We start from the raw sequence: 16,772 nt of genomic DNA on the forward strand, positions 1-16,772 counted from the left end.
AAAACTAAAGCACTATAAATTTTAAAACATTGAGCCCTTTACCTCTGTTCATTTGTGTGGCAGTAAATTTCTTTTCATTAATCCTTTCATGGTTGGTGGGAAAAGCAGGTGTCTCTTGATCTGCTGATGAAACCATGTTCTCCAGGACAGCAGCATCATGGGGAGGATGTGTCAGATATGTCTCTTTAGGCATCTGGACCATGAGGCTGGACAGTGTCTGATCTAGAATATCCTCCTCTGCAATATATGTATAAGGACAGTATTCTCGAGTCCTGGAATAGATGTTGGCATTGTCATAGCAATCTGAGCAGATAACTCGAGTACTGGTGCCACCTAATGATAATGGGAAAGAAACCAGATATCCTTAGTAAGGAATCTGCTTTGCCAATCATCACTTTTCTCCAGCAGTTGTCATTATAGTCATCACAGTTGGCATTTATTCAACAATTTACATAATTCAGGTGAAATTTCAAGAGCTTTCTGTGGACTAGTCTATTTCCTACAATGTCTCTATGAAGACATTGTCCCTCCCCACCTGCAGGGGAGTCACTTCACAGGCGGTGAAGAAGGTCTGCAGGTGTCTATCTTTCTCTCCTCCTCTCTGTCTTCCCCTCCTCTCTCCATTTCTCTCTGTCCTATCCAACAACGACGACAACAATAATAACTACAACAATAAAACAAGGGCAACAAAAGGGAATAAATAAATAAAATAAAATATTAAAAAAAAAAATTTGAAATCTTTAAAAAAAAAAAAAAAGACACTGTCCCTATAAACTAAGTACTATTATTATCTCTGTTTTATCATGGGGTAACTACAATGCAGAGAAATTAGGTAACTTGTCCAGAGACACACTGAGTGGAGAGCTAAAATTTGAACTCAAACACTACACTCTGGTTCCAGAGTCCACGTTCTTGAATATTGTACTAAATAATCATTGATCAGCTTGAATACGATCATGCTCAAATAAAGGGAGCCAAGATAAGTCTGGCACCTATTTGGATTAAAGAAAATAAAGCAGGCGATAAGGAGTTATGATGACTTCAGCCCACAATAGCATGTATTACTTTTTTGAGACAGAATGTTTAAGAAGCATCAGTTGTTGAATGGACTCATAGAAATTAAAGTTTCTGATGATCAAGAATCTTGCCTAATAAATGTGTGTTTTGCAGAAATAAGCTTTATTAATAAGCTTTATTAATAAAGTAAGAGTGAGAAATAAAGAGTACTTACTTATGACATAGCAACAGACTGTTAAAAAAGAAAAGTCACAATTTTTCCCAAGTATCAACAAGCAGAAGCTTTTAAATATTCATTTAAAACTGTTAATTACCCTCCCTTTCCATGGAAAATCAAAATAAAATTCAATTTATCTATTAGACTGTTGACACTCAGCCTAAAAGAGCTCTATAACAGTGGAACAGGCCTGGGGTCAGGCGATAGTGCAGTGGGTTAGGCACACTGAACTCCCTAAGGATCCCAGTTCGAGCTCCCAGCTTCCCACCTGCGGGGGGAGGTCACGTCACAGGCAGTGAAGCAGGTCTGCAGGAGTTTATCTTTCTCTCCCGCTGTCTTCCCTTCCTCTCTCCATTTCTCTCTGTCCTATACAACAATGACAGCAATAACAACAATAATAATAACAACAACGATAAACAGGGTAACAAAATGGAAAAAATAGCTTCCAGGAGCAGTGGATTCATAGTGCAGGTACCAAGCCCCAGTAATAACCCTGAAGACAAAAAAAAGTGGAACAGGCTTCATAATCTTATAAATCACTATTAATTCAATATGTCAGGGAAAAAATAGACTAAACATTTCAAATTCTGAGAAAAGGGAGGTGCAGGTGTTGGTGCACTTGTTTGAGTGCACATATTACAAGGACCTGGGTTTAAGCCCCCAGTCCCCACCTGCAGGGGGAAAGCTTTCCAAATGGTGAAGCAGTGTTGCAGAGTCTCTCTCCTTCTCTATCACCCAATTCCCTCTCAATTTTAGGTTGTCTCTATCCAATAAATAAAGAAAGATAATAAAAATTTAATGAAGGGGAGGGGATAGCGTTCAAACCCTGCAGGGGGTAGTTTCATGAGTGGTGAAACAGTGCTGTGCATCTCTTTTTCTCCCTATTTTTCCTTCCCCTCTCAAGTTCTCTCTGTCCTATTAAGTAAAAAAATAATAATAATAACAACAATAATAATGATTATAAAATTTTTTAATGAGATAGAATTCTCATTTGTATGGCACTTAGTATCCTGCACAGATTCACTGAAAGGATCTATGAGCACTTTATTGAGGGGAAATGGTGATTTATGAGACTACTGACACATGTATGCAGCTTCTTATCTTCTTGCGAAATTTTTCTATTTCTGTGTGGCTATTTTAAAAGTATTATTCCAATCTAGGAACCTGGGATAGCTTTCATTCATTTGTATCTACAACTTTTATTATAGTTTTATAATTCATTGTAAGGAGATTTTATCCCCTAGGCTAAATTTATTCCTAAATAAATATCTCTTTTGGAAGCTCATTTTAAGTTTTTAATAACAACTGATGCATGTATGTTGACTTTTGATACTGCAACATTACTGGATTAATTTATTAGTTCTAACATATTGGATGGGATTTTTAAGAGCTTCCTATATATACAATTATGCCTACTACAAAAAAAGGGGGGGAGATCTATGAGAATCTTGAGAGAAATACTTTTAATATTTTTGTTTTGTTTTAAAATGAGGAAGTGACTGTGTCTTAAGTAATTTGTTTGTAGTCACAGAGCTCAATGTAAGAATCAAACCGAATTACTCTGTCTCTTAATTTACCTCCTTGGATTCTTTGACTCTCTGTAGAAAAGATGGAATGGGTGAAGTTGGATGCATTTAATCAAAAAGCAATTTATGTTTCTCTGATAGCCTCCATTATATGCTGTGAATAACTGTTGTTCTTCAAACTTTGGTGACTATCTGTCAAAAGGAGAAACTAACCTCCTCTATCTCTGCTCTAAAGGATGCTCATGCATGAAAAGGATGAGAGAAACCTGGTAATTCCTCTCCTGGGGAATATATCCTAAGGGACCAAACATACCTATCCAAAAAGATTTATATACATGTATGTTGATAGCAGCACAATTTGCAATAGCAAAAACCTGGAAGCAACTCAGGTGTCCAACACAGATGAGGGTTGAAAAAGGTTTGGTGTATATATACAATGGAATACTATTCAGTTGTTAAAAATGATGAATTCACTTTCTTCACCTCATCTTGGATAAAATGTGAAAGAATCATGCTAAGTGAGATCATCCAGAAAGGGAAAAATGAATATGAGATGATTTCACTCACAGATAGAAGTTGAGAAATAGGAACAGAAGGGGAAATACGAAGCAGAACTTGGACTGGGTTTGGAGTACTGCACCAAAGTAAAGTACTTGGGGGACAGGGGTAACATTCCAGTCCTGGTGCAAGATGGTGGAGGAGGACCTAGGGGGGTGTTTTGTAGACAACTGAGAAATTTTACATCTGTACCAACAACTATACTTACTGTCAACTATAAACCATTAATCCCAATTAAAAAAAATTTAAAGGTCACATAGCTAGTTACTAATCTATGTTCACAATTGTAAAGACTGAAAATTGTAAAACAAACAAAAAAACTACAGAGGTACCTCTTTCCTTTCATAGTAATTTGGTTTAAGCATCTTTGCTGTGTACTCTTAATTCCTTTTAAGAATATGCTTTTCTGGGATCAGGTGGTGGAACACCTGCTTGATTGTATATGTTACAATGCTCAAGGACCCTTGTTCAAGCCCTTAGCCCCACCTACAAGGAGAAAGCTTCATGAGTGGTGAAGCCAGGCTGGTTCCCCCCCCCCCTCTCTCCCCAATTTTATTTTGCTGAGAAAGACAGACGGAGAGAGAAAGAATCAGATATCACTCTGGTACATATGCTGCTAGGAATTGAACTCAGGACTTAATACTTGAGAGTCTAATGCTTTATCCACTGCACCAACTCCCAGACCACTGTATCTCTCTCTATCTCCCCCTTCCTTCTTAATTTCTATCTCTTTATAATCATACATAAGTATTTTTTAAAAGAATGTGTCTCTCCACAGGGTGAAGTTTAAAGTAGTTATGGTCTACTCCAGCAGAGCCAAGGACTCTAAAAGGGGGAGAGGGTTGGGAAGGTATGGGGGAGACAATCGTGAAAGAAGCCTTAAATTGGTGGTGGGAATAGTACGCAGACATCTATCATGGGGAGATAAGAAAGCATATTCATGTGACAATTGTCTTATAAATCATTTCTCCCAATAAAGTGATGAAGTAGAAAGGAGTGGATGGGTTGTTTTTTTTTTTTTTTTTTTTTTTAAGAGGAATGTATGTCTCCTTTCTGTCAGAAGGTTATCTTCTCTGCTTAGAGTCTGTCAGTTTTCATATTATTTTATATGAAGTCAAATGATTTTATTGAATAGTTTATTTTAAAATACTACTTCATGTTAAGAAGAAAAACTGTGTCATGAAAAGTAAACTCAATGGAATAGGGTGAAATTGTAGCATAGACAACAAAGAGTCATTACCATCAGCACCTTTGTGCAAATATCCATTGGCAGGAGGCATAAGTTGTTGATGACTGCCTGCCTCAGAGTTGCTGTAACCTTCCTGTGGCTCAGATAGTGTTCCTTGGGAGGATAAGTAGCTGGGAATGTCTGCAGGCAGATTAAGCTCCTCTGTAAAAGAGACATTTGTAACTCTCAAAGTTAAGCAACTTACACCAACACTCAGAAGATTGTTTTGCAAATGTGTTCCACTTTGATACTACTGGCTGGGAAACTCAATGGCAATTAGGAACTTAACGGCACTTGGGAGTTTGCCCAAAACTATTCTTTACTAGAATTCTTCTCTAAAGTATTCCAAATGAAACAGAGCCTAAAGTTCTCATCTATAGGCACACTGTCACAATCTACCTGGTCGGACCTCTTCTTCCACAGAATTTCAGAGTGAGGGGTATGAAAGACTAATCTCAGTCATGAAGAGTCCACTCTTCCCTGTAGGGAAATGACAATGGAGATAAACCTTAAGTGCTAAGGAAGGCACATCTATAATGGGTCTTTATGAGAGCAAAATTTTGAGGCAGTATTTATAAATTATTAAGAATTTTCACCAGAGGTTCCATTATATCAAGGGAGTGAGCCACTCTGACCGAAAAGCTTTTCCTTCTACCACACATAACACATAAAACATCAAAACCTCCTAATTTTTTGTTTTATAATAAATCCTATGTTATACTCCCAACTCAAGTACATGCCATAGGTGTTAACTGGATACCCCTCACCTGTGTTTGTGATACTGTAGTCTTCATTTTTCCTTCTCATATGGTAAATGACAATGACCCAGATCAAAGAGGTACCCACAACACAACAGACGACAACAATGATGACAATGCCGATTGTGGTCCAACTGTCATCTTCATGCCCAAAGCTACTTTGTGAAGAGTCACAATTGGGGGATGAAATGACATTTAGGTAAATGTGACCACGTTCCGTGCCAACGGTGTTAGACATAATACAGGTGTATTTTCCAGCATCTTCTAGTCCAGCATCTACAATGATGAGAAGTTGGTTGGCTGCCGCAAAGAAGTGCCGTTCTGTCACTAGCAGTGGTCCGTCATCTTTGGTCCAGTTGAGTCGAGGGGCAGGACTCCCTCCAGCTATGCACTGTAATACTGCAGTTTCACCTCGGGTGACTGTTTTATCCTCCAGGGGTCTAATAAATGAGGGTGTCTCTAATAGAAAGATGCATGGAAAATCACATCAGACAACCTAACTTCTTTAATGTTTCCAGATTAGAATGTAGTCATGATAAAATAAGCATTTTCAAGTACTCAAGAAGTTAATGTTTCAGATGTTATCTGAATTATACCATGGGCAAGAAATTCTAAATTCCTAAATACCTAAAGGAAGGAATTCAAACATTTCTACACAAAAGATGTTTATTACAAAGTTAGTTGTAATAAATAAATAAATAAATAAATAAATAAATAAATAAATAAAAGAAGGCAGTCCAAGAGGTTGTGCAGTGGCTAAAGCTCTGGATTTAGAAGCATGAGGTAGGCAGGTGCTGGCTAACTTAGCTGAGCACACATTACAATGTAAAATTTATGTAGTAAAGACCTCTAATTCTGCCTTAGTACTTCCCCAGGTTTCAGTTATCTGATCCACTAGTATCCCAACCTGACAGAGTCCAGCACAAATTGTCAGAATAAAGTGACAAAGATATAAGGTTATTAAGCTGAAATTTCAGGTTTAGACTTTTCCTGCCATTATTACCAAGTTTAATTCCTAATAAAAAGGACTCCTATAAAAGCAGAGATTCTTGTAACAGTAAACATACCCAACACTATTAGTGAGGCGTTTGCAGAGAGGCCTCCTGCTATATTTTGTGCCATGCAGCTGTAGATTCCCATGTCTTCTATTTTCACATTTGCAATGAAGAAGACATCATCCTCAGGCATGACATGCATACGTCTTTCTCGAGCTGCAGGAAAGTCAGTTCCACCATCCTTCTGCCAAGAGATCTGAGGTGCAGGGTGCCCCTCTGCAGCACATTCTAATCTGGCCATGGCACCAGTGCGAATAGTTAGATCCATTGGAGTTTTCAGAAAAGATGGCATCTCTGTTACCAAAAAAAAAAAAAAAAAAAATCACCGAGAATGTTTGGTGGAAAATATACATGCAATCATAAGAGAACTGCTACAAAATACTAACTATTGCAATGCCATTTCTATGAGGTCTATGAGTTGATAATGAATACAGCTTCAGAGGTCACCTTTTCTCCCGGAACCTCCATGTAGCAAGGGCATCATAATGACTAATTCTTCTAGGATGTAAGACCACTTACCTAGATTTTCCTGATGGAAATAGGGAAAGCAGACAGTCACAAACCCTTCTGAACTGTTAGAACCAGATATTTACTATGACTCCTCACTTAAGAGACTAAACTTCTCCAATATATATTTGCAAAGCTCTCAAGGCAACTGCATGATAAAAAGCCATGTCTTGACAACCCCACCAATGTGTCCTGGAGCCCTGCTTCCCCAGAACCCCATCCCACTAGGGAAAGAGAGAGACAGCCTGGGAGTATGGGTCAATCTGTCAAAGCCCATGTTCAGCGGGAAAGCAATTACAGAAGCCAGACCTTCCAACTTCTGCATCCCATAATGACCCTGGGTCCATATTCAAAGAGGGTTAGAGAATGGGAAAGCTATCAGGGGAGGGGATGGGATATGGAGTTCTGGTGGTGGGAACTGTGTAGAGTTGTACCCCTCTTAGCCTATGTTTTTTGTCAGTGTTTCCTTCTTATAATTTTTTTTTTTAAAAAAAGAACCCATCATGATATCAAAATAAAAAGAAATTTTTTAAAAAGTCATGTCTTCAGGGTTGAATGGTCAAGCAGCAGCTTCTTATCCCCCCCAACCCCTTACAGAGCACATGCCTTGTCATATCCAAGGACTGGGTTTGAACCCAAGTACCATATGGGACTGCCAAGTCACAAGGGGAAAGCTCTACTGCTGTGGTATTTAACTCTTTGAGACTGGGGGGGGAAGGAAAAAGTCTGGAAGAAGTTAAGTGATGCATGTGTGAATTAAGCCCTCAAACAATCTTATAAAGCACAGAAGCAAGACATATGTATATCTTTAGGCTGCGCAAGGCCAAAAATGTTGTAGTCATTTATTTGGTAGGCAACAGATGATTAAATTGTTCTGGAGGAGTTTTTTCTATAGGCACAATAAAGAAGATTAATTTCAAAACTCCTGTGTTTAGAAGAAAAAAATATAGACAATGGCAATTATCAATGGGCCAAGATATGTCTTAAATCACAGTTCCAGGTATTAGGAGATCCTGCGAGCAGTGCCAGGAATAAATTTATTCATAGTTTTAGAACAGACATGGTTCTTGGAAGAAAATGGGGGAGGGGGAGCAGGTAGTTTAAAGCACAAGTAACAGTGTACCCCTCTTATCCTATGTTTTAATCAATGTTTCCCTTTTTTTATATTTATTTTAATTATTTATTCCCTTTTGTTGCCCTTGTTGTTTTATTGTTGTAGTTATTATTGTTGTTGTCATTGTTGGATAGGACAGAGAGAAATGGAGAGGAGGGGAAGACAGAGAGGAGGAGAGAAAGAAAGACACCTGCAGACCTGCTTCACTGCCTGTGAAGTGACTCCCCTGCAGGTGGGGAGCCGGGGTTCGAACCGGGATCCTTATGCCGGTCCTTGTGCTTTGCGCCACCTGCGCTTAACCCGCTGCACTACAGCCCGACTCCCCAATGTTTCCTTTTTATAAATAAAAAATTTAAAAAAAAAAGAAAAATCCTTCTAACTATAAAGTCATCATAAAAAAAGAACACGATTCCTTACCATTCACAGTCAGTTTAGCTTTTAGAGAATAATTGGAGCCAAAGTGATTCGTAACAATGCACTGATATCTTCCTTCATCTGTAAAATTCACACTGGAAAGATGTAAGACACTGGTGTACTCCAGAGCTTCTATATCCTGCTGCTGGTAACGAACAAAATTCTCGATATCTGCATCATATAAGAGTTCACTGTCTTTACGCCACAAAGTAGACATGGGTGAATCACTACTGCTCACTGCGGTACATGTCAGAGTCACATTCATGCCTCTCAGAGCAATTGTGTTTTCAGGGTGTTGGCTTATCTGTGGCTTGAGAAAATCATCTAAGGGGGATGGGGTGAGGTGGGGGTAGGAAAAAGGAGAAGTCAAGTCAGTTATTTATTTTAACTTCTATAGATTTAATTTTAAGATAAATAATGTAAAATTATAGGTTCTGCTTACCAAATGGTTTATTAAGATAGAAACTACTGGCAGGGAGGGTGTTTTGCCACTCAGGTTCTAGTTGAAACTCACCACACCAGGGGAAGCATTGGTACTAGAGTGTCTTTTCCCTCTCTCCCCGTCTCTGTTGTTCTCTATATATCTGGGAAAGTTGGTGTGGAGCAGTGAAGCCCAACCCCAATGACAACAAGAACAACATAGCAACTGCTGAACTGAAATCCAAATCTACTGTTTTAAAATAGGAAAAAAATGAAGCCTAAAGTGTCCAATGACTTGCCCAAGGCCATAGAAGTCAGCAACAGTGGGGACTAGAAACTAGGTTTCCAGATGTCAAGGTCTATCTAGCACTCCTCCCACTCTGTTTTAATGTCATTTGTATACTTAAAATGTACTTATTAATTTATTTTTAAAATATCAGTAAGACCACAAGCATTATCAATTACTGGAGGAAAAAAATAGAAACTTACTGAAGAATTTTAGGATACATTTTAATCCTATTATCCCTTGCTATGTATATGTGTATACTGATATTAAACCCATTTATTCTTTGTGTCAATATAACAAATGAAGATTATGAATTTAATATATTTACAGGAAACACTTTTAACAATAATCAATTTGAAATTAAAAATAACTTTTACCTAAAATAGTAAAAAGTTCCAGACATGGTAAATAGCTAACTCTAGATTGGGTAAGAAATCATAGTTATAAAAAAAAATATTTCTGAACTGATTCAGAGAGGCAGACATACAAGTTCTTAACTGAATAATATTTCACTATGCTCTAAAGTAGTAAAAAATATAAAGTAAAAAATAGATGAAATATATAGTATGCTTACATTTAAAACTAAGTGAAATAAAGTAATTCATGATAATATAAGCAGAATTTAATCCCTATAGATTGTTCTCTTAAAAATGAAACAGAGTGGGGGAGTCAGGCGGTAGCGCAGTGGGTTAAGCGCATGTGGCGCAAAGCGCAAGGACCGGCATAAGGATCCCAGTTCGAACCCCGGCTCCCCACCTGCAAGGGAGTCGCTTCACAGGAGGTGAAGCAGGTCTGCAGGTGTCTATCTTTCTCTCCCCTCTTCTCTCCATTTCTCTCCATTTCTCTCTGTCCTATCCAACAACGACGACATCAATAATAACTACAGCAATAAAACAACAAGGGCAACAAAAGGGAATAAATAAATAAAATAAATATTTAAAAAAAAAATGAAAGAGTTCAGGAATAACATAATGGGCCCTTTGTGCACCCCTACAGGACCTTGACCTCAATGTGGATCAACAATGGTAGGGACTGCCCCATTGTCTGAAGAGAGGGGGGGAGGCAAAATATTCTACTACTCAAGGAAGATAGGTCCGGCCAATGAATGCAGCCTAGAATGTTCCTAGCTATGATCACAAAATATAAGGCAGATGTACAGTGATGTAGAGGTTACCCAGGCTCCTGTACTGAATATAGGTCCCAGATCAAATCAATAGGGTTTTACTGCTCCAGATTTGGGGGCTACTCTCTTCCCTGATACAGATTTTTACATTTTTTTAAATATTTATTTATTTATTTATTTCCTTTTGTTGTCGTTTTTTTATTGTTGTAGTTATTGATATCGTGGTTGTTGGATAGGACAGAGAGAAATGGGGAGAGGAGAAGACAGAGAGGGAGAGAGAAAGATAAGACACCTGCAGACCTCCTTCACCACCTATGAAGCGACTCCCCTGCAGGTGGGGAGCCAGGGACTCAAACCGGGATCCTTATGCCGGTCTTTGCACTTCATACCACCTGCGCTAAGCTGCACTACCGCCAGACTATCTCGATACAGCTTTCTAGTCCTATTTCCAACTCTGACACCATCTCCCCAAACAATGCCTTTGGCCTATCTGCATGTTAGCTGTCAGGCTCAAACAAAAATTAGTAGAGTCATGGGCCCCTGGAATATACCTAAAATAAACCTACTAGTTTTTTTTCCAAAATGGATACCCCAAATCTCATCTGCTATACTTCTGCCTTTAGGTTCCTGATTATTAAACAATTTGTTCTTCTTTATATCTTAATTCTTTTTCAGCCACCAAGTTGCAGATATTACCATGACATCAACCTGACTTCCCTGGGCAGACGACCCCACCAATGTGTTCTGGAACCCCACCTCCCCAGAGCCCTACCCCACTAGGGAAAGACAGAAACAGGCTGAGAGTATGGATCGACCTGTCAATGCCCATGTCCAGCGGGGAAGCACTTACAGAAGCCAGACCTTTCACCTTCTGCATCCCATAATGATCCTGGGTCCATGCTCTCAAAGGGATAAAGAATAGGAAAGCTTTCAAGGGAGGGGGTGGTATATAAAACTCAGGTAGTTGGAACTGTGTGGAATTGTACCCTTCTTATCCTATGGTCTTGTCGATATTTTTTATTTTATCCAAAATACTCTACCACTATAGGAAGATGGGTCTGGCAATAGGTACAGCCTATAATGTTCCTAGCTATGACTATAGAATGCAAGCTCAGAGCAACAGGAATGCATAGGTTACATAGGCAGGCTCCTGCATTGAATATAGGCCCCAGATCAAATTGATGGAATTTAGTTAACAATATTTATATACTTTTCCCAGATTTGGGAGCTACTCACTTGCCTGATACAGCTTTATAGTCCTATTTCCAATTCTGACACCATCTCTCCTGACAATAATATATATATATATATATAAATTACACGTCGACAGGGGTTTGAATCCATACCATTCCCACCACCAGAGTTCTGAATCTTCACTCTTCCCACTGCAATTCACCACAGTTCCCCTAAAGTTGTAGACATGGGCCAACCATCTTCTCTACAACTATCTGTCCACATTTATACATAGTTGACCCATCTTTTTCTGATTCAATCCTCTCTTCCCCTCTAAGCCACTCATAACATTGTAGCTACCTCCATATGTCCCCTTTCCTTTTCCTTCTCTCTCTGGTTGCTGATGGAACTGGAGTGCAGAGTCCCCTTATCTTTATCCTATCACTTCTACCCTGCTGGTAGTATGGATCAAAGTTGTTTATGGGGAGCGGAAGGTAGGCTTCTGTAGCTGCTTCTCCACTGAGCATGGGCATTGATATGTCAATTCATACCCCAGCCTATTTCTATCTTTCCCTGGTGGACCAGAACTCTGGAGATGCGAGGGTCCAGGACACATTGGTGAGGTCGCAGACGTACATGTAAGCTGTCAGACTCAGGCAAATATATACCTAAAACAGACCTACTAGCTTTTTCCAAAATGGAGACCCCAAATCTCTTCTGCTATATTCTTGCCTTTAGGTTCATGACTATTAAACATTTTTTTCTTCTTAATGCTTTTTCAGAACCAAGTTGCAGATGCTACTATGATGCCAACCTAACTTCCTTGGTGCAGACTCTCTCCAATGTACCCTGGAGCCCTGCCCCACTAGGGAAAGAAAGAGAGTGGGGTATGGATCGACCTGCTAGTACTGTGGCTTTGGAAAGTACCTGGCACAAGTCTAATTTTTTTAAATATCAGGCGGTGGCATATGGGGTTAAGGGCACATAATACAAAGCGCAAGGATCCAGGTTAGAGCCAGCCCCCCCCCCCCCCACCTGCAGGGAGGTTGCTTCACAAGTTGTAAGGCAGGTCTTCTGGTGTCTTTCTCTCTCCCTCTCTATCTCCCACCCCCCCCTCAATTTCTCTCTGTCCTACAGAGAAATAAAAATGGCCACAGGAGCAGTAGATATGTAATATAGGCACAGAGCCCCAGCGATAATCCTGGAGGCAAATAAATACTCATTTTTATTCAAAAATATTACTACTGAATACATCCAAATGTTAATAGTCCCCCATAATAGAGAAAGCTCTACATAAGATGCTTAACATTGCCATCAAAGTAATCATTTATGAACACACAAAAAGGTGAAAAACTGCTTAAGATATTAAGTCAAAGAACACAAAATTTAAGCTACAATTGCACCAATATAAAAATGTTGGAGAAGAATACAGAGAAATGGAGGTAATTTTTCACAGTAGTGGGACAACTGCTGTGAGAAAGAGTTCTGGTTAATATTTTTTCTGTTAAGGCAGTTTATATAATATGTAAGATTTTAAAAACAGAAATACAAACCACAGACAAAATCTTTCAGATCCACATTTAGGATGCTCTGTCCTGCTAGCCATTCAGGGTGTGCACAGGTTACATTCACAGAATGTTGGAAGTTATTATCAACCAGCCATTGAAGCAACCACTTCAAGTGGCAGTCACAAAGCAAACTACTTGTGTTCAAAATCCTGCAAAAACCAAGAGGAAAAGAAGTGTTACTTTACTTTGCAGTCTAAAAGCTCACTATGGACCTATTCATTTTACTTGTCAAAAAAAAAAAAAATGTTTCAGCTGAATTTAACCATGGGAGGAAAAAGAGGAACTGACAAGAGCAAGGGGTCTATTTTAGATTAAATGTGACCTGAGAGATTACACTAAAATGAAATGTCTGATTCTTGATTGGTAGTATGTATACTACACTGGGTGCACCACAACCCAGCCCTGTGATTCTTTTTTTCTTACGACATTTTTTAAATGTTTATTTTATTTTATTATTTATTTAATTATTGGATAAAGACAGAGAAATCAAGGTAGAAGGGGGTGATAGAGATGGAGAGAAGAGAAACACCTGTAGCACTGCCTCACCACATGTGATGATTCCCCCAGGCAGGTGGAGACTGAGGGGCTTGAACTTGCACACTGTAATGTGTGTACTGAACCAGGTGTGCCACCCCCATACATACACACACATTCTTTTTTTTTTTTTTTAATTTATTTTATTTATTTATTCCCTTTTGTTGCCCTTGTTGTTTTATTGTTGTAGTTATTATTGTTGTTGTCATTGTCGGATAGGACAGAGAGAAATGGAGAGAGGAGGGGAAGACAGAGAGGAGGAGAGAAAGACAGACACCTGCAGACCTGCTTCACTGCCTGTGAAGCGACTCCCCTGCAGGTGGGGAGCCGGGGTTTGAACCGGGATCCTTATGCCGGTCCTTGTGCTTTGCGCCACCTGCGCTTAACCCGCTGCGCTACAGCCCGACTCCCCACACACATTCTTAATCTGTAAAAGAAACTTTTTGACACTAAAGAAATTTTGAATATGAACTGCATATTAGATACTGTTGTTTTATCAAGTCAACTTCATTGTGTGTAATTAATTATGTTGTGGTTAGATAGAAGAATATCTTTGGGCGGGGGTAGATAGCATAATGGTTATGCAAAGAGACTCTCATGCCTGAGGCTCCAGAGTCTCAGATTCAATCCCCCATACCACCATAAGCCAGAGCTGAGCAGTGCTCTGATAGGATATATATATATATATCCTTATTTTTAAGAAACATATATTGGGAGTCGGGCAGTAGTTCAGTGGGTTAAGCTCAGGTGGTGCAAAGTGCAAGGACCGGAGTAAGGATCCTGGTTCAAACCCCCGACTCCCTACCTGCAGGGGAGCTGCTTCACAGGTAGTGAAGCAGGTCTGCAGGTGTCTTTCTCTGCCCCTCTCTGTCATCCCCTCCTCTCTCCATTTCTCTCTGTCCTATCTAACAATGATGACATCAATAACAACAACAATAAAAAAACAAGAAGGGCAACAAAAGGGAAAATAAATAAATATTTTTTAAAAATTAAAAAAAAAAGAAACACATATTGAGGTATTTGGGGCAAAATGTCATGAAGCCTGCAACCTACTTTCAAATGAGTATGCAAAATAATAGTATCTGTGTGTGTGGAGAGAGACAGAAACAGAGAGATGAAGAAAGGAAAGGAAGCACAAACGAATGAATCTAATTAAAGGGTATATCATCAAGACTAACAGCATTTTGAAATGAAAAATTAACAGGCAAAAGAATAAAGGAAGAGAGAAAACCGCTGCAATTGCTGGACTCTTACAGAAGTAAGAGTCCGGCATCCGAGTGGAAACCTTGGTGGATTCTGTAACCAATCAGCTTGTATTGCACCCAGACTGAAAAAGTTAAAAAGCTGGGTGCTGAGGTAGGAAGGTAGGCCTGGTAGGAATGACCTGAAACCCATTAAAGAGAAATAGACATAACTCCCTGCCCTCAGCCTTAGTCTCATTCTTTGGCTATATTTGAGCTGTAACACTGGAGAGCTAAAACACACCATATCTGAAACACTGATTTTTCTGAAACAGTTTCAGTCATGGTAAAGTGTACTACAGCTTTTAAAATGCACTGGAAAATTATCTGTAGACTATAACAGAACTATAAAAATATATCTTCAAAAAAAAGTGTTTACTTTTTAAATATATATATATTTTTATAATTTAATTTTATTACCCAAAGTCAGCTGAGGGGTCCTGTGGTGTTGCACCTTGTTGAGCACATATGTTACAATGGACAAGGACCTGGGTTCAAACCCCAGCCCCCCTCCTATAGAGGGCAAGCTTCACTAGCAGTGAAGCACTGCTGCAGGTGTCTATCTTCCCTCATCTTCTCAATTTCTATCTGTATCCAAATACATAAATAAAATATTAAAAAATAAAATCACCTGAATATGGGTTGATCTCACCCATAGAAAGAAGTTGAGAAATAAGAAAGAGAAAAGGAATCACAAAGCAGAACTTGGACTGAGTTTGGTGTACTGCACCAAAGTGAAGGACTCTGAAGGGGTGGGGGTGCTTTCAGGTCCTGGTGGATGATGGTGGAAGAGGACTAGGTGAGGGAATTACATTGTTTTGCAAAAACTGAGATGTTTTGCATATGTACCAACAACTGTATTTACTATACACCATTAATCCTTCAAAGGGGGAGAAAAAAAAAAAAGACAGTGTGATGGGGCTAGACTCAAACCTAGATTATACCCAAGACAAAGCAAGTGTACTATCCAAGTGAGCTATCTTGTCAGTCCCTTGATGTAATATAAATACGTGTTTCTTTGATACCAAAGTAGAATGATAATCAGATCCAGTAAAATAAAATAATAAAATCACCTGAATAATATAATAAAACTGGTCTTTTTTAAATCACTTTATTGTAGAGGTAATAGTTTGCAATACAATTGTTGATACCTGGGTAAATGTTCTCATCTCCCCATGATAGGTGTACACAAAACATTTTTATTTTTTAATCATTTTTTTATGGAGGGGCTAATGGTTTATACTCAGTTGTTGACATGTGTATCCTTAAAATGACCAGACCTTCTACATTCTGCATCCCACAATGACCTTGGGTCCATACTCCCAGAGGGTTAAAGAACAGGAAAGCTATCAGGGGAGGGGATAGGATATGGAGTTCTGGTAGTGGGAACTGTGCGGAAGTTGTACCCCTCTAATCCTATGGTTTTGTCAGTGTTTCCTTTTTATAAATACATTTTTTTTAAATGACCCCTTTACTGTCCCATACATCCAAATAGGAAACACAAATAATTTTGAGAATGTAACATGCTTTGTGTGTATCACTGACACCTGCAACTATTTTTTTAATTTTTATTTATAAATTTTTAATTTTTATTTATAAAAGGAAACATTGACAAAAAACATAGGATAAGAGGGGTACAACTCCACACAATACCCACCACCAGAATTCCATATCCCATCCCATCCCGATATATTTTCCTATTCTTTAACCCTCTGGGAGTATGGACCCAGGTTCATTTATGGGGTGCAGAAGGTGGAAGGTCTGGCTTCTGTAATTGCTTCCCCACTGAACACAGGCATTGGCAGGTTGATCCCAGGCTGTCTCTCTCTTTCCTAATGGGGCAGGGTTCCGGAGAAGCGGGGCTCTAGGACACACTGTTGAGATCGTCTGTCCAGGGAAGTACAGTCTCACCTTCAAACTATTTTAAAGCTTGTCATAAAGTACTTAAGATCCAACTCATCTGTCTATTCTAGGAGAACAGGTTCATCATTGAGGAGGAAGGAGGAGGCAGTGCTACCACTGCTTCCCCTGCA

At 39.1% G+C, this 16,772-nt stretch overlaps 1 protein-coding gene across 5 annotated transcripts in view; it reads right to left on the minus strand.

The window, feature by feature from the left end:
* The window catches only part of LRIG2 (leucine rich repeats and immunoglobulin like domains 2), a 62,898-nt gene that overhangs the window by 8,405 nt on the left and 37,721 nt on the right, over window positions 1–16,772 (minus strand). Inside the window, exons 12-17 of one of the 5 annotated variants that reach the window (XM_060201862.1) lie at window positions 12,950–13,113; window positions 8,398–8,718; window positions 6,372–6,653; window positions 5,314–5,580; window positions 4,559–4,708; window positions 43–333 (exon numbers count right to left, since the gene is read on the minus strand). In XM_060201862.1, the coding sequence (XP_060057845.1) occupies window positions 43–333; window positions 4,559–4,708; window positions 5,314–5,580; window positions 6,372–6,653; window positions 8,398–8,718; window positions 12,950–13,113 (1,475 nt within the window). Of the gene's footprint in view, window positions 1–42; window positions 334–4,558; window positions 4,709–5,313; window positions 5,764–6,371; window positions 6,654–8,397; window positions 8,719–12,949; window positions 13,114–16,772 lie in introns of those variants that run through there. The other 4 variants (XM_060201860.1, XM_060201861.1, XM_007530195.3 and 1 more) reach the window with 4 other exon arrangements.

Source organism: Erinaceus europaeus, chromosome 11 (assembly GCF_950295315.1).
Source record: "Erinaceus europaeus chromosome 11, mEriEur2.1, whole genome shotgun sequence".
Taxonomy (NCBI): domain Eukaryota; kingdom Metazoa; phylum Chordata; class Mammalia; order Eulipotyphla; family Erinaceidae; genus Erinaceus; species Erinaceus europaeus.